The following is a 27,441-nucleotide window of genomic DNA, read 5'->3' on the forward strand; positions in this document are numbered from 1 at the left end:
TAATTGCTGCAATGGAACTGCTGTTGCTCCTTCCGCTATGTATCCCCTGCCCATCTTTGAGCAGGACAGCTTACCTGTTAACCCTCTGACTCTCTGTCTGCTGCATAGACTCTAAAACAGCTTTTGCAGATCAATTGGCTGGTAATGGGATGACCCCGCATGCTCGGCATTTATGGGTTTGAGAGTTGGTGAATGTGAAGAACTATGTCTTTTCACAGATGAACCTGTACCAATTGCATGGTATCCTGATCTGGTTAGGGCCATTATAGGTTTGTTTATGTCGCCTTGATGTCCGCTTGGACTTCTTCTGGCGTACAAGTCTAAAATACATAAACATACCAGCATAAGTGCTCTCTTTTTTTTTTTACTCCCCTGGACAACGGTCCCTAATTTAAGGCTACTTTCACACCGAGGCGCTTTACAGGCGCTACAGCGCTAAAAAATAGCACCTGTGTAGAGTCTGTAAAGAGCCTCTCCTGTGTCTGCAGTGTGAAAGCCCGAGGGCTTTCACACTGGAGCGGTGCGCTTGCAGGACGGTCAAAAAAGTCTTGCAAGCCGCATCTTTGCAGCGCTGTAGAAGGGGTGTATTCACTGCTCCTAAAGCACCCTTACCCATTGAAAACAATGGAGCACCACAGCCAAACCGCTGACAAAGCGCTGCTGCAGTGGTGCTTAGCGGGCAGTGTTAACGCTTTTTCGGCCACTAGCGGGGGGTTAAAACTTCCCCACTAGCGGCTGAATAGCGCTGCTAATACAACGGTAAAGCGGCACTAAAAATAGCAGCGCTTTACCGCCGGAGCCCACCCGCCCCTGTGTGAAAGTAGCCTAAATGTTGGAGAGGGTCTTGTTTGGTTGGCGTACTGCTTATTTTAGGCAACAGACAGAAAAAGCACCTAGAGAAAGATAAAGGAGTTAGCGACTGGTATTTCAGCTGGAGCAAAGAAACGGTATTCCTGAGAAAAAGAAAGAAATTACATTTACCGTTGGCAAAAAACAGGGTCCCCTCCAGGGGCTCCCTGCATAGGCAACCTTAGATGACAACAGGCTGCCATGCTGAAAGCCCCCACTAATAAACAATGGAGAGGGGAGGGACATCTGTGGAAGATACAACCCTCTAAAAAATTATTTTGACAAACAAGGGCAAAAAATGTAAAATGTGCCCCTATTCAAGATGGCCACCACGACCTCAGGCCAGACTGCGCATGCGTGGATGGCGGCACTAGGACCTATGCAGCTCGCCCAACTAAGCCACTGAGCCGGGTCCTGGCATCCGCGCATGCGCAGATCGGGCAGCAAGACACTGTGGGACTCAGAAAAGGCGGCGCGAGGTGCACGCCGCACACTATAGCAGCCGGGAATGAAAGTAAAATATCACAAGGAGGGGAAGGTTGTGGGGGGAGGAAGAAAGCGAAAAAGAGAGAGAGGAACGCAAAGAAAGGAAAGTGAGAGAGAATGGATGACAGGAAGGAGAAATGGAAGGCTAAAGCTAAGTGAAAAATAGATATAGCTGCTTTCTCTGCTGCAGACAAATGCCAGTGTATAAAGGCAGAGAGGAGCTCTTAGTTTAGAGACAACTGCTGTCCCAAAAGACCCACAGAAGGGACTTCCTATCTTATCAGTGCATTTAGCTGCCCAAGAATAGGGACTGCACCTGGGAGAGGCTTGAACCCTGCTGGAAGCTGCCGACTGCAGAGGTAAGGGATGTTCGACCACCATTCCCTGACCATGGGGTATGAGGAAAAAAAGGAGAATGCTGGGAGTGCACTAATCCTTTTCTTTTATAATATTCACTGGTCCTGAGGGAGGAGCCAAGGTGGAGCTTGCCACAGGTATGCTGCCATGGAGGCACCAGGAAAACAAATTTTTATTTGAGCAAATGGTTACTATTAAAGATGAGCAGACTCATATTTATGCAAAACTATGGATTTTTATGCATACATGCTGCATTTGACCCTGAAACATAAACTCAATTTCACCCATATTGCTGTTTGAGAAAAATATTTTTCTAAAAAAGATGGATACTTTTAGAGATTTAGGGTAGTTTAGTGTATTTTTATTACTGTTCTTTGTATTAGTGTTTTATTCTATTTTTGTGTATTTGATCATTATTTATTTTTTACTTATCTTTTTTTATATAAAATAATAATAATAATAATATATTGAGACTATTGAGGGGCTATTGAGGAGCCTCCATAACTTTCAGAAGCCAATTTAGACTTGATGTCCTTTAAAAAATCCACCAAATAACAACATTTGACTTCAATGTTGACTACAATGAATTTCATTAAAATGACAACATTTCACCAGAATCTCTTGCTCTTTGCTGACATTTGGGAAAATAAAAACACTCATTTACTCTGCTGCTTCTTATCTTTTATGTGTTTTATCATATGACGCAGGAACTCCAAATGTGGGGGGAGAATTTACCTCGACATATTGAAAAACGGATAAACAGAGTACAAGACAAACATTTTTAATTAATTAATTAATGTTTTAAATAACTATCAAGTGTAGAGCAGGCCATACAAGTATAGATTTCCTTCTTTCCGCCTGTGGGCTAAACAAATGTAATCTAACAGATTCCTTTATACTCACTAACAGAGCAGATAAATGAATCTCCTGTTGTGGTCTATTTTATTCTTATCCCTGAACAATCCCTGCATCTGACTGGATGCAGGTACTGTACAACTAAGTATTTTCCACTCAGCTCATTTTACATAAGTCAATTGAAAAATAAAGCTGTCGATTCAGGTCATGCCCATAGGGCCACAAATATACATTGGGTGGATCATGATTACATCAGACACTGGAAATTCATGACAGGATTGAGGCAATTAAGTGTGCTTAATAGCCACACTACTACCATGTAGGACTTTAGTCAGAATGGTGATGTTTTTATGGTACATTTTTATTATACATAGTATTCAATTTTTGAGCCAGCAAGTGAAGCTCTAGTATACTTTCACATGATTTTCTATGTATCCTTAGCTCTCTTGTTTTACTAAGATCAATAGCTCAAGCTGGAATTTACACACATGAATGAGTCAGAGCAGTGACTCATCACTTACTGGAGAACTCTGCTCCAATAAACCCGAATGATGGCTTCTTCTTCTGTGGGGTCTCTAGAGAACCCACAGTGCTATCGTCATGACTCTGCTGTAATACTTTCATGCCCTGTCTGTCTCTTACCTGGTCTGTGTATCAGCCTTAGGGCTTGCACTCTCACACCTGCATGGTTAAGTAATCTTCCTTCAGTGTGGCTCCACCCTAGCTTCAACAGGAACCACTATTTAACACTGTGTTCTCCAAGCCTGCCTTGCCAAGCAATATTGTGTGTTTGGTTTCCTGTTTCATACTTGCTGTGTGCTCTACAGCTGTCTTTGTTACCGATCTTGGCTTGTTCTTGACTATCCGTGCCTGCTTGTGACCCTGACCTTTGGCATGTTCTCTGTCTATCCTTGTCTGCTAGTCCCCCCGACCTTTGGCTTATCTCCTTACTATCCCTTGTTGTCCTGGCCTGCTGCTTCCTCTTTATCCTCCTGTAGCCTACCGTGACCATGAGCTGGGAGACCCTGGGGGCCACGAACTGGAGTCAGTTGCAGCTCAGTTCATCCTCACCACTAGAGGCTCAGCCGTAGGTTCCACTACCTTAGCGGAGCACTCCTGACTCCAAAGGTGTGCATCTGTCACCTGGACTCAGGTGACCTGACAGCTATGCTGTATTATATACAATATAGTCTTGTATTATTTTCTTTTAAACATTGTACATATATAGTAAAAAATCCATACAACACAAGTGTAAAAACGTAGGTTTGCTGAAAAAATATTGTTGGGCACGTCACAAACATTTGCCCAGATATCACAAATTCGGACTGTATGCTTAAAGTCGTACTCAATTCTGAATGTTAATTTTAACCTACAGATAAGCTTATAATAAAGCTTACCTGCAGGTTCAATTAATACCTCATAAACATTCACCGTTTAGGAGATACTCTAGGGTGCAGCAGCCGGTGACATTATTGGCGCTTGCACTCTGAAGGAATGGCATACCCGTGCCCTGTGCCGTACAGAGTGACTCACACAGCTTGACCATTCAAGCATACTAGCAAATTATGCCTTTACTTTTCAGGGTTTCTGTTTGTCTTTTTTGGAGGTAGACTTTACTACCACTTTAATACGTTAATTTCCCATAATTGTCAGCTTCATCTAGTGGCCACAATGCAGTATTTTCCTGATTAAAAATCCTGGTTTTTCGGGGGGGGGGGGGGGGTTGGGGAGCATTATGGCCACTATAGATAGAACTAACAATCATAGGAAATCAGCATAATATGTTCAGAATCTGTGATGACTGCCTGAATGCTTGTGACAATAGTCCAACATTTTTGTTTTAAAATAGACCACTTAGGCACCTTTCACACTAGATGACTCCAAAGTTGCAAGATTTTCAGTGCAACTTTGGAGTCTGACTTTGACACAACTTTGAATTGACTTTGATAAGACTTTTATACTCTTTGGCATTGAAGTGGTGTCAAAGTCGGATCAAAGTAGGGCAGGAACTTTTTATGAAGTCCCAGTGACTTCAGTAGTGTCAATTGGATCAGCTCTCATAGAGATGCATGCCGTTTCACATGTCCTGCGACTTTGGGTCTGACAAGTCGGATCTTAAGTAGCACAAGTGTGAAAGGAGCCTTAAATTACACAGTATCAAACAACAAAACAATCCAGATCTGATTACAGGATTACTTAGTTAATATAAACACAGGTAGAGAGCAAATACAATCACAATGCTGCACAATAAATGTTCCTAAAATGAAAGAAAACTATAGAAGCAAATATTGACAACAAAAAAAAAGCAGGGTATCATTTTTTAAAAGTAAACCATATTTATGTATTATACTTACCCAGGTGAACACTTTATTTTGGACAGTAGTTAGATCACTTATGTTTTGTGATATGACAGTAATTCCAATCCTGTAAAATGTGCCACCTGCACAAATGACAATGACAGTATCACCGCTAAAGCATACTGAAAGTGAGGTTAAATATTTATAACCACCATGGATACATATTTAATACAACAAATTGTCACGCTAATAGTATTCTATATTCTAGGTATAATCTATCTATGTTAAAGAAAGCACATCTAACTAAATGAAAACGTATATATGGACAGAAAAAAATCACTTTACGGCCCCACCACCTTGCTGTCAAAGCACAAAATGTTTTTTACTTTATTAGTATATGTATAATGGTGTTTTTATAGAATAAATTGAATTGAATGTATTTACACCTTTTCAGCCACATTTGAGAACCCCCCTATATTTTGGCTATGTGATCCCGTTCACATAACATAGACCCAGGACTGGTCTAGCTGTTTATTCTAGGTTTCATTCCCGATAGGCACATAGCAGCCAAGCACATAGTAATTCACAGTCACTCAAATCAGAAAACAGGCTATACATGTCTTATTGCAGTTCATTTTGCTGAAAGAACTGGGATAGGGTGAGGGCAAGCCTTGGGTTAACAAACTGTAATGGAGAACTCTAAATCTGATATGCTCCTTCAGGGTGAGAGCCACCGTCTTCACCCTCTTGAATATGAAGGGAATCTAGATTCCAAACAGGAACTTCTCAGATGAGCTTTCTAAATGCTTTCAGGAGGCTAGGCCAGAGGTCCCCCCAGCCTAAGCAGGAGCTGGGACCCTAAAAATAAATTTTTAAATCTGCAGGTAGTCACCCAGGGATGCCCTTAGGCTGGATCTTACTCCTCCAGGAACAAGGGGAAGCGGTTCCAGGCACCAGCCTATTTATACCCCTCTCATCCACTTTCTGGTCACTCACTCTCCTAACCATGGATTGGCTGAAGAGGAATGAATATGCAGACCAGGGCCAAAGCTCTTTCACCCACTATATCCCAGAGTTCAGTGGGATGCAGGGGAAAGTTGCTGAGCCTGCACCAACAGAACCTAGAACAGACACTAACAAACAATAACTGCTTTCCCTAAATACAAGGAGGCCACAAACTAAATTCACCTAATACTAGTGCCTACTGAGGGGTGCTAGACCTAAAAATAATTTTACATAATAATTCTTACCATTCTAGTTAAAACGTGCATTAACATACAATGTACAGCCCAAGCCTTGAAATCTTTAACCCCTTTGTTAGGGCAGACAGTATCTAGTTTACAACTGATAATAAAGTCCTGCCAGCACAGTAAAAACAGGATTAATTATGGTAAACCTAACTCCTCAGCCACTTCATTAAAGAGGAGCTCCACCCCCCCAAAAAGAAATAATTAGAAGTCAGCAGCTACAAATATTGTAGCTGCTGACTTTTATTATTAGGGCACTTACCTGTCCAGGCATCCATTGGTGTCCTCACCCAAGCCAATTCTTCAATTGGCTATCAGGTGCTGGCACCACCATCTTGACTAAGGGAAACCAGTTTCCTACTGTGCATGCGACCTCTGTAGTGTCCCCGTAGGCTTCGGGGGAAGCCTTCTGGCTCAGTTTGCATTGGCGAACTGAGCCGGAAGTGGGAGCAGGTACCTGTCAGGAGGCAGACAAGCGAAGCTTCCCCTTTAATATAACATAGAAGGGGACATTTTTTTTTTTTGTCATTTTGGAGTTTTGAAGAGAGAACAGCAAACTTTAAATATTTTTTTTAAGTTATGATATGTGAATAGGAACATGTAAAATATATAAAACAGAAGTTACCCCAAACTGGCTGCAAAAGAAAATAATACGCTTTCATTTAAGGTTGGAATCAATAATAGCTGTAATCAATAGAAAGGGCAATGTTTATAGAGTCCACAAACTGGTGAATCCTAAGATATAAATAAGATAAGATAAAAGGAAACTTTTAACCTAAGTACGCGGGGCCAGGAAGAAATAAACATATTAGAACTGATCTGGGGCTGGCTCTCCTCCCAGCAGCTGAATGGAGCAGCAGGGGAGTGGTGAGAAGTTAAGTAAATAGAAGAGGTGAGGCTGACATTAAAGTGAACCTTTGTGAACCTTTGTCTTGTAAGGGCAAAGGATTGGTTCACTTTAACCAACTATCATTTGAGAGTATTTTTAAGTTTTGCCTACACAGCTTTATTACCAAGCGTAGGGAAGCCTTTGCTTGACAGGTGTGCAAAATCATTAAAAGGCCCCTTGTCTCTTTAATCTCTGTCTCAAAGGTGATACAGAATACTAGTTGCTTTCATCCAAATGTATTTGTCAAATGTTACTTCTACCTGCATAGATCACTGTGTAGCCAGTCAGTTCTGTGCTTTTGGGGCCGACAGCATTTGCATTGTCTGCTTGGATATAATTACACACTTCTTGGATCTAGACATCTCTTACAAAAACCCTACATGGACAAACTGTACATTTGTTTAATGCAAGTATTTTATTTGGAGAACTGGACACATAATTACATGTTTTGGGTCCTAGTCCTTGTCCTTGTCTAATGCTTTAAATATGCGTATTATTACTGCAGAATCATCAAGGAAAGAACTTTTTGTGGACCCTACGCTAGTAGTACATTTTAAACTGCTCCTATGTTTTATTAAAAGTTTAACATAAAACAAAAAGATTTTTTCTATTCAAATTAATGTGTTAGTTGACTACTTACCAGTAGATGTCAGCAGATTACATTAATGAAATCATGTAATAATGAGTATTAGTACACCAGTACATAAATTCATATTGATGTAGTGCTCTGAGGAGACTGCAAAGAAGGTCTGAGCTTGGTCACAAGTATTTTTGCTAATATCAGCTCCCATTCATACTTCCATTTTTTTTCCTGGTATTAAAGTGCAATCTTGGCATGTTTTTTTCTCAATGTTCCTTCTGGGGAACAATACTGCAGAAAAAAATGCCCGTAAAATGCATGTATAGCGTGTTTTTACACCTATTGGAAGATGCTCCTGCTATAAACCACACTACATGAAAAGAGAATTGTAACTTTGAAAATTAGTGTATAATAGAAAACCAAGAAACTCTTCTGCACCCAGATGTGGTGGGTATAGGTGATAATATATAGTTCCCACAGATGACAAATAGGATGCTCTCCTATTAGCTTGGGTTTTCACAGGTCCCCAGGTGCACCCTAGGCCTTGCAGCCCTCTTCAGACAGGGGAATCCAAAACACTAAATACCAGAAAGCAAGGACACACCAGCCTACAGATGAGGAAGAGGGTATACCCTTGAAAGGCATTTGCATCTGTAACATATTTAAGGCTGCCATCTGTGCATATCCAGGGCCTCAGGCTAAGACTATGGTTGAAATCTCCTTCTGTTTTATGCTATTAGCCTAACACTGATCTGTGTTTGGGAGTATAATTTTTACCACTTTTATTATAATAAATGGTGTCATTGACAATGTACTAGGCTGAAGTGCTGGAGTGTAGTTATATAGTACTAACACTATGTATGCTTTAAAGAGACTGTGTCCCGGGGGGGGGGGGGGGGGCAAACTAATGCATAAATGAGAAGCAGGTACCCAAGCTACTCTTACCTCTAGTAGTCTCCCAAACCTTCCTTGTATGTCCAATTCACAGGCCACTGGGGTTGATTTACTAAAACTGGAGAGTGCAAAATCTAAAGCAGCTGTAAATAGAAAACCAATCAGCTTCCATTTTTTTTTTTGTCAAAATTTAATTGAACAAGCTGAAGTTAGAAGCTAATTGAATATTTTGCACAGCTGCACCAGATTTTGCATTCTCCAGTTTTAGAAACTCAACCCCACTGTGGTTTGAGGAAGATTGACATCAGAAAGGCAGCAAAACCAGAGGGGTGTCAGGCCGTGTACTAAAGGGATGTGCAGACCAGTTAGAGGGTGTTTTTACTGATATATTTAATTTGTCACTGAAGCAGGCTGCAGTACCTTCTTGTTTTAAATCTACTACTATTGTCCCAATAACTAAAAAATCAGCAGTAACATGCTTAAATGATTATTGCCCAGTTGCCCTAACTCTTATCATCATGAAATGTTTTGAGAGGCTTGTATTATCACATCTTAACCTTCCTGGCAATATCCCCAAGTGTGGCTCGAGGTGAATTTTCAGTACCAAAAGCGGTAACCCCAAGCACCACTCGGGATCGCATCGCAGGATCCACGTACAGTTACTTACCTTGTCCCCAGGATCCTGCGATGTCTCTCTTCTGTGTGTGCGAGCTGTGTCTCAGCTCGATTCATCACAGCGCCGAGCTCCGTTCCCTGCGAACGCTGCAACGCATGGGAACGGAGCACGGTGCCAAATTCTAAAAGTTAAAAACACACAATACATACAGTACACTGTAATCTTACAGATTACATAACTGTATCAAATTATTTCACATCCCTTTTGTCCCTAGTGCTTTGTCCAGTGCCCTGCATGCAGTTTTATATTATAAATACCGTTCTTTCTTCCTGGAAACTGGAGATTGTCCATAGCAACCAAAAAGCTTCCCCTTACATCAAAAGCAGTTTTAGACCAGCTAGAAAAGAGCGATAATAAATTAGAATCACTTGCAGAATTGAGCGATAGTGATTCGTGGGGAAATCCGTCATCAAACACTGAAAGCAATGACAGCGACAACTCTGCAACTGAGCAAATTTCAGTGTTTTTGATTTGATTACATTATTAAATAATTTTTATTATTATTATATTATTATTTGTTATAATTATTTATAGTTATTTATTATTTTATAATTGATAATGTTTCAAACTTTATCATACCCGGGATGTCTACTAGACTCTTGTTTGGACAGATTTAAGTGAGTTATTCCTAAGAATTACAGGCCTACAATATAAAACCCCAAATTTCCATGTAAAACATTGTATCTCCTTGGGCATCTATTTACCTATTGTGCAAATAGATGCACAGATGATGCAATTGCTATTGCATTGCATACTGCCTTGACACATCTTGAGAACTTAAACACATATGTTAGTATGTTATTCATTGATTTTAGCTCAACATTTAACACAGTACTTCCTGACAAATTAGTGAAAAAGTTAAATGCTTTGGGCCTATATCCATCGCTGTGCTCATGGATTATGGATTTCCTAACAAACAGGCCACAAATCATGAGAAGAGGAGATCAGGTGTCTAATACTATTATTTTAAATACTGGGGTACCACAGGGATGTGTGTTGAGTCCGGCCCTGTTTACAATATTTATGCACGATTGTACTTCCATACATGCATCTAACACTATAGTGAAGTTTGCTGATGATACCAGCTTATAGGCAGGAAATTCAACGTTTGGTTGAGTGGTGTACAGAAAATGATTTAATACTCAATATTGCAAAAACTAAAGAAATAATAGCGGATTATAGGAGATCAAGAAAGATCAACCATTTCCTGGTATATATAGGTCATGAGGAGGTGGAAAGGGTGGACAGGACACAATAATATTTTTGGGAGTGCATATTACAAGGAATTTGTCTTGGTCTCAGAATACTTTTTTTCTAGTGAAAAAAGCACAGCAGATTTTTTTTTCCTTCGGAGAATAAAGCAGGCTGGATTGCCCTTTTGGACTTTTGGTCAATTCTATCTTTGTACCATTGAGAGTATTCTTTCCCACTGCGCTGTAGTGTGGTATGCCAGCTGCAGGGCAGCGGATAAGAAGTGCCTGTCTTGTGTGGTAAAAACAGCACAGCGGATCATAGGTATGGAGTCCAAATTTGGACACAGCATATGCCAGCCGATAAAAAAAGCAGCCAAAAGCTATTAGTAATGATCCAACCCACCCAGGTTACAGTGCCATCAGGGAAAAAAAATAGGACACTTATGCCCTGTACACACGACTGGTTTTGCTGTTGGAATAAACTCTGAAGGTTTTTCCGACGGATTTCCGACGGAATTCCACTCAAGCTGTCTTGCATACACATGGTCACACCAAATTCCGACCGTCCAGAATGCGGTGACGTACAACATGTACACATGCGTCGCTGTTTGTGTGTCGGAACAGCATACAGACGAGCGTTTTTTCCAATAGTAATTTGTTCGGAAAAATATAGAACATGTTCTCTATCTAAGTCCGTCTGAATTTTCAACAGAAAAAGTCCGATGGGGCATACACACGGTCGGAATATACGATGAAAAACTCCCATCAGACTCTTTCTGTCGGAAATTCCGCTCGTGTGTATGCGGCATTTAAACGCACACTAATCGCTTATAGTTTTTTACCTAGGGCTATATTGTCCATAACCCCACCAGGTACAGGGTTTTAGGAATTTTATGTGGAATTTAAATAACATTTTATATTTTGTTATATTTAAACAGATATGTGGGCATGTGCTAAGAGTATGTATGTGTGGTTTTATTGAAGAAGTGTTTTATTACTGTTGTAAAGAGTATCCTGATAAATTTTGTTGTATGTATAAACTGACAATAAAGTATATTATCTTATCTGTGTCTATCAAAGCTTTGGCACTTCCTGATTAGCCCTTAACCTTGCAAAGCCCTTCCTGCCTCTTGGACTTTCCTATTATAACAATTCCTTTTAGCCAGTAAGTCCACCTACCATAGTGATGGGCCAACGGCAATTTGTGGGGGTAACTGGCAGCAACCTCCAAACACAGAAGTGTAGCTTTGCGTACTCAGAGCTTTATCAGGAGTCTGGTTGTGATAGGACAGTTTAGGGAACTGTAGCGGGTACGTGCAGATAACTTTAGATTCTGCCGTACATGAAAGCTTCAAAATGCAAAACCAAATATGTGCTTTTGCCTTAGGCCCCTTTCACATGGAGCGGATCTGCTCAGCGGACTCCGCTAGCTCAGCAGGGGATCGCTCCATTGATCCCAGCTAAGCAGGCGGATGGTCTGTCTCTGCTTACTGTGCAGGGACCGACCTGTCAGAGCCCCTCTGTTCTCTAGGGGAAGATCGGATGAAAATAGATAGCATGTCCATTTTTATCGGATCCCATCCGATCCGCTGGACGGATGGTGAGCGTATTGCCATCCGTCTGTTTTCAGCGGATCTTGTTGGATCGGATGGCAGGCGGGTGTCAGTGGAGACATCTCCGCTAACATCCCTCTGCCCATACAAGTCAATGGGTGGCCCGTTCAAATCCGCCTGAAAAATGGACAGGCGGATTTTTGTAGACCGATCGTGTGAAAGGGGCCTTAAAGTGTAAATTGTATTAGAGTCTCTTTGGAATAATATCCCTTTTTTAATTTACTAGATGTAAAGCATTACACTCTGTGAAAAAAATGTATTTCCTTTATTTTTTATTTTTTGTTTTTGAGTTTCATTTTAAAGCCTTTCCTACTATATACACATAGTTTCTATGAGCACAACATCTTCCCAGATTATGGATTTTTTTTCTTTACAGTAGAGTTCTTACTTCAACTATAATTAAGATGAATTAAGTTCTTAACTCAGTATATTACCTCAAAGACACAAATGGCATTTAGTCACGCACATTTACATGTAATGTGAAGACAAGTACAACCTCAACGGTACCTCTGAATGCATCAATCCTTTCTTTCACGGTGTTCACAGCTTTGAGCCATGTATACACATCCCTACTGTTCTTACAGAATAAATACATCTAAGGTATTTATATACACAAGTCAAAAATCATCCTTTAAAGTATGCTGCTATAATTTTGTTTAAATTTATCATTTTCAAATATGTATACTAAAAAGCTTTACATCAAATTATGAACCGTGGTTTATTTATTTGTCTTTATTAATTTCAGTTTGTATCCACAATGTCTCCAGGAAATAGATAATATAAAGAAATGGTCAGGTTCGAAAACAATATTCCTATGTATTTACAGTGGAAAGTGCGGATCACTTATACAATAAATCACCATTGCTTTTTCCAAAGTATCATTGGTGCATCTATTCCAGAGTAGCTAGCTAACCAGTCTCAGCTGCCTATTCCTTGTTTAATGTATGTAACTGGAGTTTTTGCCTAACAAATTCAAGATATTTTTAGAAGTACGTGTTAGCAGATGGTGCATGTATTACCTAGTGCTTTGTCCTCTGCTTGTCTTTTTTGGGTGGAGTTTCCATAGTTCAGGTCCTACTTAACTAGGGGAGCAGATCGATCATTTGGAATAGATCTTTACAAAAGATCACTTTTTTATCTCCAAAATAATGTAAGTATCATGGTGCCTGCTTAGTACATAAATGCAAATTTAAGGTCCTTAGTCTGCGGCCTATCGCTAGCTCAAACATAGCCAAAGAATTTACAATCTGCATACACAACTGCTAAGTTTATATGAGAGAATTCAAATAATGTCCCAAGTTTTCATTTTACCTTAAGTGACTGTAAATTTGTCCATATATGTTTTCTATTCATATTTACCTAAATGGTAATGCTAAGATATTAAAAACACAGATTTTGTTTAGTTTTAATTTGTTAGATTTAAAAAACTACTAGCAACTTTGTAGTGATAGAGTATTTATGTGAATACACTTGGTTTGGATAGGTCCTCATAATAAACTGTAGTTTATATATTCTGGTAATCCTTCCTTAAGTATTTATGCTATACATACTTAAGGAATGATTACCAGAGTATATAAACTACAGTGTATTGTGAGGACCTATCCAAACCAAGTGTATTCACATAAATACTCTACCTCTACAAAGTTGCTAGTAGTTTTTTAAATCTAACAAATCAAAACTAAATAATATCTGTCTGTGGCCGGTATTAGTGTATGGTCCAATCAAAATGAATGTGAAGGGCCAGTTTGCTTTTCAGGTAAAATATCAAAGATGACATAATTATTCAACATGCTTAATCTTTAAGTTGGATCCTGGCCTTTCTTGTTACTTTAGTGCCTATGATAACATTGTTTTAGAAAATATACTCTGGGTGATATGTAAAAAACTAGAATAGCAGCGTGAAACTGATAACACAGTGATAATAAAACAGTAAATGAAACATGGTCAGATGCTAGAAGCTAAAACTGGTCAATGATCTCTCCCTACTTAAAAACAGAACTTTATATTTTCCAGTTTATGTACATCTATTCGATTGCACCTTTTTCAAAATGGAAGTTATGGGCACAGTATGCATTAAATAGGTAGATTGGTATATTAGAGCAAATTTTAAATATTTTCAGTCTTTGCAGTCCCCTAAGAGAACATAAATCATTAAAGAGTTAGAAATATAGTAATTATCTGGGGGATTTATCAGAACCTGAAAACATAAATAAATAAATTGCTGAGTTTTATGTAAAAAAAAAACCAATGTCATGGGCTGATTTCCCATTGAACTGGTCACTTTGATAAATACCCCCGTAGAAACCTACACAAATGATTAGATTCACACATTAATATTTTTACAACCTAAAAGAAAAATTAAAATAATCTACTGGACTATGAGTAAATTTCCATCTATAATATATTATGTTTGCATGATCATTCATTCCAGTCATGCCTACGGTTAAAGCAGGTATCTAGTCTATGAAGACAGGTGTACATACTGCTCTTCTTAACATCCTGTCCACACAAACAGGCCACATGAGTCATGGAAGTGCAATCACAATGCTGGGCTGTTGGAGAGAGTGTGGCGGCTTCAAATTCTCCATTGCTAATATACTTTTGAGCAGTATTGTAGAAAAATCCTTGTCCTTCTTGCCCAAGAGAAGCATCCTTTGAGATTTGGGTGGTAATTGTTTCCAGTGTTCTGATAGAGATTCCAAAATCTGATGGCAAAAGCTCTAAAGCTGTATTTCTTGAAGGCATTTCAGCAATGCTTGGCTCTGTGCTTCTTGACCCTATCTGTATATCAACAAAGGTTGTTTGTATCCAGTAATGCCACATGTTGGCAGTTGTGGCCTCCCTTTGTGTGTTAAAATCTGCAGATAATAAAGAGTTTCCTATAGATGGATCATGCCCTGCATATGCTGAATCAGATTGCAATGTGAGTAATAAGTGATCACCCATCAAGGGAGGTGTTGCATCATTTATGCTGTGTCCTGTTTCTAATAATTTAGTTTTCTTGAGGTCATGAGTTTGCTTCACTGTTCCGTCAATAATTCTACCACTGACTGTGACAATATTAATCTCTTTTCCTAGGAATGATGCTTCTGTATTAGCTAAATTGCTTTGATGTACTGTAAATCCTGGGTTGGCATCGACTTGCTGAAATTGTTGTTCAGGATCAACTAAAGCTTGTACTGTACATGGTAGGAGTTTATATTTAACAGAAGAGGTGTGACTAGCAATTATAGGCTGAGAGGAAGATATTTGTTTGAAATCCCCTAAAGTATTAGATGTTTCCATAGGTTTTATTTTACTTACGGTCCACAACTTAGACACTTCTGACCCTGTAGTGTTTTGAAAACTTCCTGAGTCTGAGGAGACACTTGTGTTTATAATTGTATTTAAAGAGTGACTACCAATTGGCTGAAGAGAAGAATTAAAGTTAATATTTAAATAAAAAGTCTTTGTTGGAGTAATACCTAAATCCAAGTTTAAATATGAATGTTCCTCATTTTTATTTGTAGTTTCAACCAGTGACATTCCAGATACAAGATAAAGTTTGTCTACTTCCAAAAAGTTATCATCCCCTGAAGCCTCATCCTGTTCTTCTTCATTGATTTTGGAGATTGTCAGTGGACTGACAACTACCTCAACCGATGAGCTATCAAATGGAAGCTCTACAGTTGGTCTAAAATCAGGACCTTCCATGAGCAACTTTAAGGTTTCACTGGGCGTATTATACTTTAATGTGATTCCCTTCCATTGTTCATCTTGTACATCATAACTTGAGGTCAAGAAATCATAATGACCTTTCGACTGTGAATGCAGCTTATCAAAGTTTGCTGTAAATAGGTCAGACATTGTTACGCTTTGTTTTTGAAGTGGCATTAACACTTCGTTGTAAAACTCTTCTTGATCCATGTCCCCTAAAGTTTTTGTAGATAAGATCTCTTGAGTCATACTCGGCTGAAGATATAAAAGAGTCTGCATATTGTTGCCACTTATGTGTTGAATATTTGCTCTATGAACCAGTAAACTCCCAGGTAAATGTTTTGAATGTGTGGGTGATAGTCTAGTTACTGCATCAAGCTCTGTATAAACAGTGGTGCAACTTGAAAAAACATTACAGGAGACAATGTCTGTTGAGAATTTGCTTTGTACATATTGTGCATACTTATTTCTGGGCAAAACAGAACCAGGTTGAGCAATCCAAGTGTTCTGCTCTTTACTTTCAAACTCTTGTGACGATTTAATAACTTCTAAACCATATTTTGTCTTCACAGATGTTTCATAACTATGCATTTCATTCAAAGAAGGGCTTAGTATATCAGTTACCTCTCCATCTTTTTTGTCTGTGCTTTCAATTGTTGTATTTAAAAGGTCCAGAGTATTTGCAGAATTTTCATGTAATAAAAACGATGCATTTTCTGTTTTTTTATCAATGAGTATATACACACCGCTAGATAGATTTCCGTTTTTGGAATCAGAAAGTAAATATGTTGATATTTTACTGTGCTCACTGCCAGACTTTACAATCTTTTTTTCATTTGAAGTTGGTGTGTTCCTGTCATTAATGTGAGAAAGCCATTTTAACCACCATGACTGATTGGTATAACTATAGCTATGCTGTGTACTGTTGAATGGCGTGCTATTGAACTTCATAAATGAAGCCAAATACCACTCATCTTGGCTTCCAGAACCGTTTGATTCTACCTCAGAAAATTCATCTTCTCTAGTTGAGTTTGAAGACTCATTGCTAGAGGCATTAATAAAAATTGCAGATATACTGTTAGACAAAGCTTCATGGGTTGACATTTCTTCTCTGATAGCTTCCAAGAACCTGTTCTCTGTGGTTACTCTTTGATTCGTAGGGGCAGACCAAGAAGACTGAGTCGTCATGGTCAAGAACCACAAGTTGACCGCTGTTTTAGATGTGCTACTTTTCTCATATGATGTAGGTCTTTGTTTTATTGGCCACACAATTGGAGTAGAGATTATTCCTATGCTTCGTACACCTTTTATTCTGGAGTCTTGCATCTGCAGCTGCCAACTTGCAAAAGAACGAGTGACAGGGTTTCTCTTCATTCTGATGGGAAATGTAGCAGGAACGTTGAGTTCCTGCCGATCTGCATGTATTATGCCATACAGTAAATGGATTGGAAAAAAAACTGTTACTTGTACATAATATATATACATTACCAATGATGTTAAGCCTGATTTCTCTTTCTCATATATACACACAAAGATATTTAATATACATTCTGCTGAAAAAACACAATATTACACTTCACTGCATGCTGAGATTACAATAGTCAATGAATGGTAGAGTAAAGATATCTTATTAAAGAACCACGTGCAGGAGGAGTCTAATTCTCAATTACCTTGCACAGGAAATTAGAATGTCGAATTGCATGCTTCACTAAAATGCATATATTTTTAACTTTACATGGTCTCAATATATGAAGAAAACTAAAACATGCACATAGTAGTTGTAAATGTACTAATATGAAATGTAGATGGAAACAACTGATTATGTTTGAAATAACCTTTGATGTAGCACAAGGCATAGCAAACTCACAAACAGAAGCACACCTTAATAAATGACGAAAGTAAGAAACAATACAAAAACAGTGAAGAACGGAAAAAATGGTTTGATGTTTGTAGAATAGCAATCCCAGCAAGCACTGGAATTTCTGAACTGTTAAATGTTCTGTTAATAACAATAAAATACTATCTTTTTGAATCAAAGATGGAGCTGAGACCAGGGTTGTCATTTTAATGGTTTACATGAAACTGTTTACTTGCAGAGTGGGAGCTGAGGACATAAAAGCATGGACCCTGCTTCAGCAACACCAAATTAATACAATTCAATGTACTTTAATTCAATTTTTCAACTCCAATCCTCATAAAATGTCATATTTTAGACTCTCCTTTAGAAAACCAACAATACTCATTAAATGCCCAAAAACATGACCTGATCAATGTACTTAAAGTGTATCTATAGCGTTTTTTTTGTTTTGGATATAGTAGGGAAGGGTTAAAGCACCTGCCAGGTTATTTTTTATTTTTTTGCTTTCTGTGTACCATTGGGGAAATTTCTCTTTACTTCCTGGTCCCAGAGATGAAACAGGACATTAAAAGGAAACCTCCTAAACTCAGGGGAATGCCCCTCTTAAACAGCCGTCCCTAGAACATGTGTCCCCAGTGAAAGATTTCCTCTGACTTTTTGTTCTAGGGACTACTGTACAATTTTGGATTTTGGAGACATAGGCAGTAATAAAAACTTGACAGAACGTCTAAAGCTTCTCCACCCTATCCAGAAAACTGAGATAAACAGTTTTGTTTAGAGTTAGACCCCTTTCACATTGAGGTGTTTTACAGGCGTTTTTTGCGCTAAAAATAGCACCTGAAAAGCACCTGTAAACTGCCTCTTCTGCAGCCCCAGTGTGAAAGCCTGAGTGCTTTCACACTGGGGCGGTACGCTTGCAGGATGGGAAAAAAATCCTGCAAGCAGCATCTTTGGGGCAGTACAGGAGCGCCCCTAAACCGCCCCTGCCATTGAAATTAATGGGCAGCGCTGCTGAAGCACCTGCAAAGCATTTCGGCACAGGCACTTTTTGGGCTTTCAACCCTTTCCTCGGCCGCTAGCAGGGGTTAAAAGCGCCCAGCTAACGGCTGAAAAGCGCCACTAAAACTAGTTGCGCTTTACCACTAATGCCCCCCCCCCGCCCCAGTGTGAAAGTAGCCTTACATTTTAGCTGCTAAAGATGAGGAACACTGCATAAAATCACCAAAGCACTAAGTACACCATTTTCATTTCTGGATGGAACTACACTCCAAACTTGATGACATTTTCTTAAAAATAGCCTTACAAGTCTATTGCAAATCTAGATATACAATTAAGAGAAAGGACGTTTATACTTTTAAAATCTAAGTCTGTTGCATTTAATCATCTGAGGGATGTATATGAATACATTTGTTAATGTTCACCGATGCATGTAACAATGTAAGAATATATATTGTACTTTGGGTTTCTTACCAGTTTCTGGAATATCGGTGCTGTTAGTAGTCATGTTAGTAGCTATCATAGTGGATGCTGATGTAGCTGGGAAAACACAATAACAGGTGAGCTTGAGTAGTTACTGGGGATCCACTGTATAGTTAAAGTTCTAGTTGTGATTAAACAATAAACGCAAATAAAGAAAACAAGGTTATTGTGTAATCAAGCACACAGTTAACTTTGCAATCAGTACACTACGAGGATTAAAAACTACTTTATTATCGAGGGAGCACTACTATTTTAGAATATCTCAAAACATCCAGTCAAGTTGTGCAAAACGCGCTTCTTAATAGAAAATACAATAATAATAATAATAATAATAATAATAATAATGCTATATGTTTCCACAAAAGTAAAATGATAAAGTATTGAGAAAAAAAGTGGCAAAATCCAGGACCTCCCTTTAATGTTAGTGACTGGACTATCCCATTTAGCTAAAATAATAGAGCTCCCACTGTAGAGATAGATGTCCGACTTTTAAAGCTGAAGATCAGTTAACCAAAAAATACTAGTAGCATGTGTAGGGTTAAATTCTCATTTAGTCTAGGGGAGGTTTAAATTTAAAACCTTTTCGCTAGCAACCCTGGCAGCTGGTACTCTCCTCCTCTCCTGCAATGTTTGCAGTCCCTTGAGTTCCTCAAGTATAGTATGCTGTGCTGAATTATACATAAAGCTGTCAGGGAGAAGGCAGCCATACAACCGGTGAAGAGGAGCTGCTTTGCCGGATTGGCCGTACAGGGTGGAGAAAGCCTGTGGGAGCAAGGAATAAGGTAAGTATTCCTCTGCTTAATCTTAGATTCTGGCCTAAGTGTGGGACCCTCATTAACATAACAATAATCATTTATGGAAAAAAAAATAATAGCACACTTTCAGTTAAAATTTGGATGCAGATGCTGATTTCCAAGAATTTTAACTGTTATGCCCTATACACACGATCTGACTTTCCGACGGAAAATGTGCGATCAGAGCTTGGTGTCGGAAATTCCAACCATGTGTAGGCTCCATCAGACTTTTTCCATCGGAATTTCCGACACACAAAGTTTGAGAGCTGAATCTAAAGTTTTCCGACAACAAAATCCGTTTGTGTAAATTTCGATCGTGTGTAGACAACTCCGACGCACAAAGTGCCACACGTGCTCGGAACCTCGGAATTAAGCAGAAGAGCCGCACTGGCTATTGAAATTAATTTTTCTCGGCTCATCGTATGTGTTGTACGTCACCTCGTTCTTGACGTTCGGAATTTCCAGTCAACTTTGTGTGACAGTGTGTATGCAAGACAAGTTTGAGCCAACATCCTTCGGAAAAAATCTGATGGATTTTGTTTTCGGAATGTCCGATCGTGTGTACAGGGCATAAGTGTGCTATTATCTTTTAATAAATTAGTATTGTTATGCTAATGAGGATCCCGTGCTCCTGTTTCTTGTTGTTTGAGCTGCTTTGGATCATCCTAAATCCCTTCTGGAAGCTGCAGGATCCTCCTGTCATATTTACTGACCATCCTGACTGGATTAGGATTCCGATTAGAATGTATCACATTGATGTTTCTACCATTGGACATTTCGAAGTTGGGACTTGTAGTGGGCTTTGCTGGTTTGTGGATTTACTTTTTTTCATTTCAATGGGCTTCCCTACCCAGAAGAAATGCAAGGAAAATTTCTCGACCCTTTTATTAAAATTGCGCCACACCAAACAATGTGGTATGGCCGATTCATGTGGGTGCCATTATGAATTATGTGTGGGTCGGGAACATGCACAATTTTGTGTGTGTTCCTGACATGCATTGATCTGAGCCAAGGGTTAAACCTCCCCTAGACTAAACACACAATTAAACATTACTATCCAAGACTGGAGGATGGGGGAATCATACTACCGATTTTTTTTATGGCTGACTGTATTGTAGCTTTAAATGTACATTTTTTCAGTATTATTACATGGGAATCCAATTGAAGCCAATAGTTGCAAAATCACATTCCAACTTTAGGCAAATAAAAAAAAATAAGCGCACAAAGATTTGTGTTTGGGTCTATCTGAGAGAATTCTCAAATAAAACCCTCTTTCATTAAACTGCTTGCTCAGCACATAGCTGAACCTGAACATTTGTGTAATAAAGGTCTTTTAAAGCCTGTTTAAAGGCCTGTTAAGTAAATACATTTGACAGTAAGCAAAGTAAAATACAAGGAGGAGACTGCAGTGAACACACTTCATGCAACAAAATAATCATGAAATTGTCAACGATCATAGATTATTTTGTATCGACAAATGTATAATGTGTTAGGGAAGGGGGCGCAAAAACATTGAGATTTTCCTCTGCAAAAACAAATACACAAGAGTTTTCAAAGAGCAAGCTATAGCCTTAGCAAACATGACAAACGATTGCCCACTCAATAACTCTCATGGGATTCCAGAAAAACCAGTACATTAGAGGACCATATGCTATTACATACGGTAATAATTTGCACTAGCATAATCTGTGGGTAGCATTGCTACAAGATCTACAAGATTACACAGAGTTATGCATTTTGGGCTTCATACCCTGTGATTAAAGGTTCTTAAAGCTAAAATGTGTCATATGATTTTAAATCCAATGCTTCTGTAAATGATATAAAAGGTGGTCTTTTACAGGGACAGATTAAAGCAGAAACACGTAGCAGCTGCCCCCCACCCACCCATTTGATTTACATTGATAAGGATTGCATATATTACAGAGAATCCATCCTATATGCAATGTATGTAGCAGCATGACTCCATCAGATACCAACTACCAAACGTTCATCCTTCCTTGTAAAGTAACTGGCAGGTGTATATATTCACCAATTACTCTAATTGCCTGGTTTACTGCAGAAGCATGAAGGTTGTAGCTGAGCCTCCTGGACTTCCACCTAGCACTAGGCTGATGTTTAGGTTGCCTTGTAAATGATCCAGCTCTGATCATTCATCCATTACTGCTAACTGCTAGAGCACAGGTGTCAAACACAAGGCCCGCGGACCGAATCTGGCCCTCTAGTCAATTTCATGCGGCCCTCACCCCTCTCCGGCAGCTGCAGGAGAGCTCAAGCCCTCCTCTGGTCCTCCTCCAGACCCCTATTTTCTGCTTTTAAACAATGCATCCAGCTTCTTCCCAGCAGCAGCATAAGGAAAGGGGGTGCACTGTAATGTTAGGGAAAGTAGGGGACTCAACTTCTGATGGTGGGGTGGCTCTTGACATTTAATGTAAGGGAAGGGGATGTGCTGGACATCTAGTCTTACAGATATGGCCGGCCCTTTTGAGGACAATCATGGTGCTGATGCGGCCCACGATGAAGTTGAGTTTGACACCCCTGCACTAGAGCAACTCCAGGGCATAAATGAAAGTAGTCAAGATGCCAATAATGCTATCCACAACACCATAGCTGTGCCTAAATCAGAAAATTCACTCAATTTCCCTAAATTCTCTATAATCCACTGTATTCACAGCACACATAGACTAGCTCATAGGGTCCAATTTACCTTAGTGTGCGCGCGAATGCAGCCACACTGTTGCATTTGCAAATTACACCAAATATCCTAATTTATAATGGCTTTAAAATTATAAATTGAATTAAATCATTAGCACTGCTTGCTTTATGTGGATTTGCAGAGGAGATATCAATACTAAACAAAATCCTTGGGTAAGATACAGTATATCATCATTCGTCAAGTTCTTCAAGGTCAGACAATACTTTTAAGGGAGCCAGAGGAAATGCTTACCCATAGAAACAACAGGTGATAGCTTTCATTCTATAATCTGAACTATAACATGCTTTCTCAAACTTAAGTGCCAGCAAGCTCATAGATACACAACAATATATTATAATATACTATAAAATATTTATAATAATAACACATAATGTATATGTAATGTTCAACAGCTGAAATATTACATAGCAGGATCAGTAATTGTATGCTAACATTGGACAATGGTTACAATCATCTAGGCTACTTTGCTTACTTGATAACAACACACAACATGGATTCTTACCAGGAATAGGACTATACGTGGCAATGTTAGTAGTGATCAAAGCAGATGGTAAAGCAGGTGTTACAGTGGCTGGTAAAATATAAAATACAAATAGTTGAAGGCATGGATAGCACAGCAAGTGATGGTGATTGTGATCAAAAAACAATGTGTTCAACATTTTAGTTATGCAGATATGTGGAAGTGTAATCTTTTGTCAATTTTTTTTAAGTTAAAGCAGCTCAGCGTACATTTACAGCATGATGATGTGACTCCGATACACGTGCGTGGAAGTGAGGTCATCGCGGCCCAGCCATACAAGCAGCCGAACAGACCGAACCCGGAAGAAAGACCGGGAGAGGATGTAAGCACCATCTGCTGTGCATATTAGCACATTACGGCTAACAGCTCCTGGGGACCATTTCTTTTAGTAAAAAATAGCAGAGCTTAATTTGGCTTTAAAAATGAACAAATTCCTAATATACATATGACTTATGCCATTTTAGTTCTGCAATTCAGTTCTATACTGAAAGGTACCAGCAATGGTTTTCAAAATTAAGACTTAACCTGCATTTATAACAAAAGTTTTAAGTGTAACTGTAGCCAAATCTTTTCTTTAAGTTTGGATGAGTGAGGAATGGTTAGAGCCTCTGTTAGGTTTTCATGGCCCCCTGTGTCCACTGTGAAGAAAACATTGAGATAAGAGGAAAATTCTCTGTAATGGAGACAGTGAAAACAAAAGGGTATTTAAAAACCCTGTGTCTAAAATCACCACAACATACTGTACTCAATTCAATTAGATAGATTGAAAAATTACTTTTTAAATTCTGACTAAAGGGTGAAGAGGCAGCTATTATAACTTTGGAGTCCAACGTTTAGTTCTGGAGCCAGACATGTTTTCAAAATAGCCCCTATCTTCAGCATTTTATAAATGAATAAATATATATATGGTTATATATGGTTTTTAAATGGTTCTAAAATGCAGGAACAGTGTGACGTAAGTATGTCACCTTGATGCTAAAGATTTTCAACTTCACGAAAAATCACCTGTACTGTTATATCAGCACCAAAAGGTGTATATACTGTATTTACACAGTATATATACAGTATATAAACAGTATAATCCAAAATATAAGGTGAGCAACCAGTAATGAAGTTTTATTTTGATGAAACAAGTCAAGTACAAAAGTCAAAGTTCCAGCTAAAAAAAATGGTGGGCAAATGTCCAAATTGAATACACAGCAAATCAATACCAAAGTAGTACATACGGTACAAAATAGTCATAAATGAACAATGGAGCCAAACCAAGGCACTAATGGCAAGTGCCAGCAGATTTTTTTTATTACATTGTCTGTTTTGTCTCCCAAACCGCCACACAGTACTTCACACTTTGTCTCTGCCCACTGCTGCTTGCTGTCCATTCTGGAGCCTTCCATCTAGACCTGGGTACAGACTCCTTCCTCTCCAGTGATCGCTCCTATGGAGATACCTTTCACAGGTCTGAGGAGATTTATCTCCCTATCATTTCCATGTAACCTTCTGCTGCCTATGGAACTACTCTGCTCTGGGTGTTGGCACCTTTGGTGTTTTCCCTTTTCTTAATGTATCTGTTTCTTTTCACTTTCAGCACATTTATTTGGTGATTTTGCATTGGGTTCATGTCCAGTGGCGACTGGTGGTATATTTTTTACGGGGGTGATGGCGGGTGGATTGTTTGCCTGTGACTCATCCTGCGTCTCCTCCTCTTCGGCTTCTTGGCAGCATCCCCTACGTCCCCTCCCTCCTCCTCCTGGGTGGCCAATAGGATTGCTTCTCCACTCGGACAGGTCTCAGGATCCACTTCCCGATTGGCTGGGAGCAGAATCAGGAAAACAATAGCGAATATTGTGATCTGCGCTCTGAGCCCACCCTTTTTTAAACCAATTAGAGTCTCAGGCTCTAATCATGTGCTTCTAAAAAAAACACCATTGGAATCCATGCGTCCGGCACCCTGCATGTAGATTAGAGGCCGGGAGCATGTATCAGGGGGGCAGGGCCCCTGTGCCCCGTATGGGCGGGCTGCCACTGTTCATGTCTGTTTTGGGGCTTGTCTGTTAATATACATCTCTGGTGCTGCTCTCAGCGCCTCCCGTGTACTTTTTCCTTGTACATATAACTGTCCAACATTTTCTGCTATCCAAACCCTGATTCAATTTTGGTGGCCATCTTCCTTAGGTAACATGATGGTTTGTCATGCCTTTTACTTGTCTCTGGCACATACCATTAGTGCCTGGGTTTGGCTTCATTTTTCATTTCTGACTGTTTTGCATGTACTACCTTGGTGTTGTTTTTCTGTAGACATTTGTCCGCCAATTTTTCTTTTAGCTGAAACTATGCACTTGATGATATTATCCCATGTGCATGGTAATGATGACAGGGGTTTTTAGGGTACCGTATGTGTATATGTTGTACGGAGAAACATTGAAATAAAACTTCATCACTGTGTGTTTACCCTTCGAGCCTCATGAATGCAGCCTTGTCTTTTAGATTATATGTACTTCATGTTTTCTCTTGAATATGTGTCCAGGTTTTGCTAGACAACTGCAACCTGGCTGAGTACACAGGTGTGCAGTGTCATTATATAATCAGGTCTGAGGATAGCTCAGGGCTCCCAGTTTGAAGACAGCTTCCAGTGGGGGAGCCAGAGGTCTCATCAAGGGGTCAGAGGGCCCAGCCAGAAGTCAAGAGACAGAGGGTCTCAGTTTCAGCAGTCAGGTTGGCTCCTATCATGTGTCAGGAGAACCCCAATCCATAGACCAGAGGTGGGCCATGCAGCAGGGTGCTGTGACTAAAGGCTAGCGAGCCAAGTACCCAAGAGGGTTGGACAACACAGTCTGAGAGGCTGGTAAGAGGTACAGCGTGGTACTGCAGTTGAAGCTGAATAAGCTTATAAGACAGGTGGCTCTGCATTTTCTAGTGTTTATATTCTGCTGAAGCTGAAGAAGATCCCCTGCATGGCAAGTCATTCGTTTGTGAACTTTTGCTTTCTTTTAAATAAAAGTGGGCTACCAAGCCCTTAAAAATAGTTACTGTCTGTCATGGACTTACTATATAAATGCATCTACCACAAGAGCTAACTACCCCATGTCACTATATATATATATATATATATATATATATATATATATATATATATTAGTTGAAAAGATGATAATTCACTTCCTTTCACATTCTGAGTGGGATGCTGGTACTGAGTTAATTTATGACTAACACCTTTCAAACCCAACTCTACATTTCCTCATCCTCTGACTGGCTGGAGTGGAGAGTGTGACATCGTCAGCTTGCCTCTCCGCCTCATGCAATCAGAGGAAGCCTTGCATTTATTCATAGGATACAAAGCTTTCTGTGAATGGCTCAGCAGTACTCAGCCCATCTCTATTTTGTTCCGGGAGTGGGCTGGGAAGTTTTTGTCTCACTGCCTGAACAAAGTGTTGTTTGTATGCTGTATGCAGTCGAGGCTTCATATAGTTTATACAGCGTGTCCAGTAAACGCACCTTTTAGTGTCGTAAATAGTGAATTTGGGCCAGCTTGGCCCAAACAAACTATTTAAAGGGACATTAAAGGTGGAGTTGGGCTTTAAGTGCATGAAGGGAATATTGACTACAACAAAAAAGACAAGAGTACCCTGAAAATCTAATACTTAAAATTTAGTTTAGTTCCATTTTAAACCTAATTCTATCCACTAATATATGATTGCTGTTTAAAAAAAATGTAAATATTATCTCATCTAAATCTTTTAAAAATAATATTTTTCATGATAGTTTCTATATAACTTTCAAATGTTTATTAAAATTTTATTTCTATTTGCTGACCTTTGTTTTGTGTCATAATTCCTTTTAAACTGCACTTGCACTTTATATAAGTTGTGTTTATATTACATACAGTGTAGTATATGCAGAAAAAATTGTCCTCTTGCAATCTTCTGCATGAAGCTTAAGAGAAAAGACAGGGATAATAACAAAAGTCTAACAGAGCTTCTAACCCTTTCCTGTTATATCTGAAATTGGTTGGAGCTGTGCTTTAATATGTTATATCAACTTGTTGTTATGTTAATTGCTACACAGCCATTCTACTTTATTATATATTTAAAAGTAGTACATACTTTATACCATATCCAAAATACTTCACAGATTTGGTGCTGTATTTCAAACATTTTCAGGAGCTGTGAGATTCAAGCTGGTTTTACAATATACAATTTGCTTATTCAATTTCCTTTAGATTTACCTTCAACTATGTAGTGCAAGATCCCGCCTGCTTGCACGTAAATTGAAAGTGTTTACGTTTGACCTCATATTATATGTTTTTGGTAAATCTAAAGGAGATTTGTACAAAAAAATTGTATAATGTATGACCAGCCTTAGTTTGCCTAAATGGAGTGCCTCTATAATGAAAAAATCCAATTGTCAAGAAATTTGTTATACACAGAAAAAAAAATCTATAGCAGAGG

The 27,441-nt window shown here is 39.1% G+C and overlaps 1 protein-coding gene across 7 annotated transcripts in view; it reads right to left on the bottom strand.

Moving 5' to 3' along the window:
• The window catches only part of ADGRG6 (adhesion G protein-coupled receptor G6), a 295,747-nt gene that overhangs the window by 82,180 nt on the left and 186,126 nt on the right, over positions 1 to 27,441 (bottom strand). For 4 of the 7 annotated variants that reach the window (XM_073627847.1, XM_073627846.1, XM_073627850.1 and 1 more), the window contains 3 exons: positions 22,979 to 23,047; positions 18,961 to 19,026; positions 4,902 to 4,987 (listed from right to left, as the gene is read on the bottom strand). In XM_073627847.1, the coding sequence (XP_073483948.1) occupies positions 4,902 to 4,987; positions 18,961 to 19,026; positions 22,979 to 23,047 (221 nt within the window). The remainder of the gene's footprint in view (positions 1 to 4,901; positions 4,988 to 18,960; positions 19,027 to 22,978; positions 23,048 to 27,441) is intronic. The other 3 variants (XM_073627848.1, XM_073627851.1, XM_073627852.1) reach the window with 2 other exon arrangements.

This window comes from Aquarana catesbeiana, linkage group LG04 (genome assembly GCF_042186555.1).
Source record: "Aquarana catesbeiana isolate 2022-GZ linkage group LG04, ASM4218655v1, whole genome shotgun sequence".
Taxonomy (NCBI): Eukaryota; Metazoa; Chordata; class Amphibia; order Anura; family Ranidae; genus Aquarana; species Aquarana catesbeiana.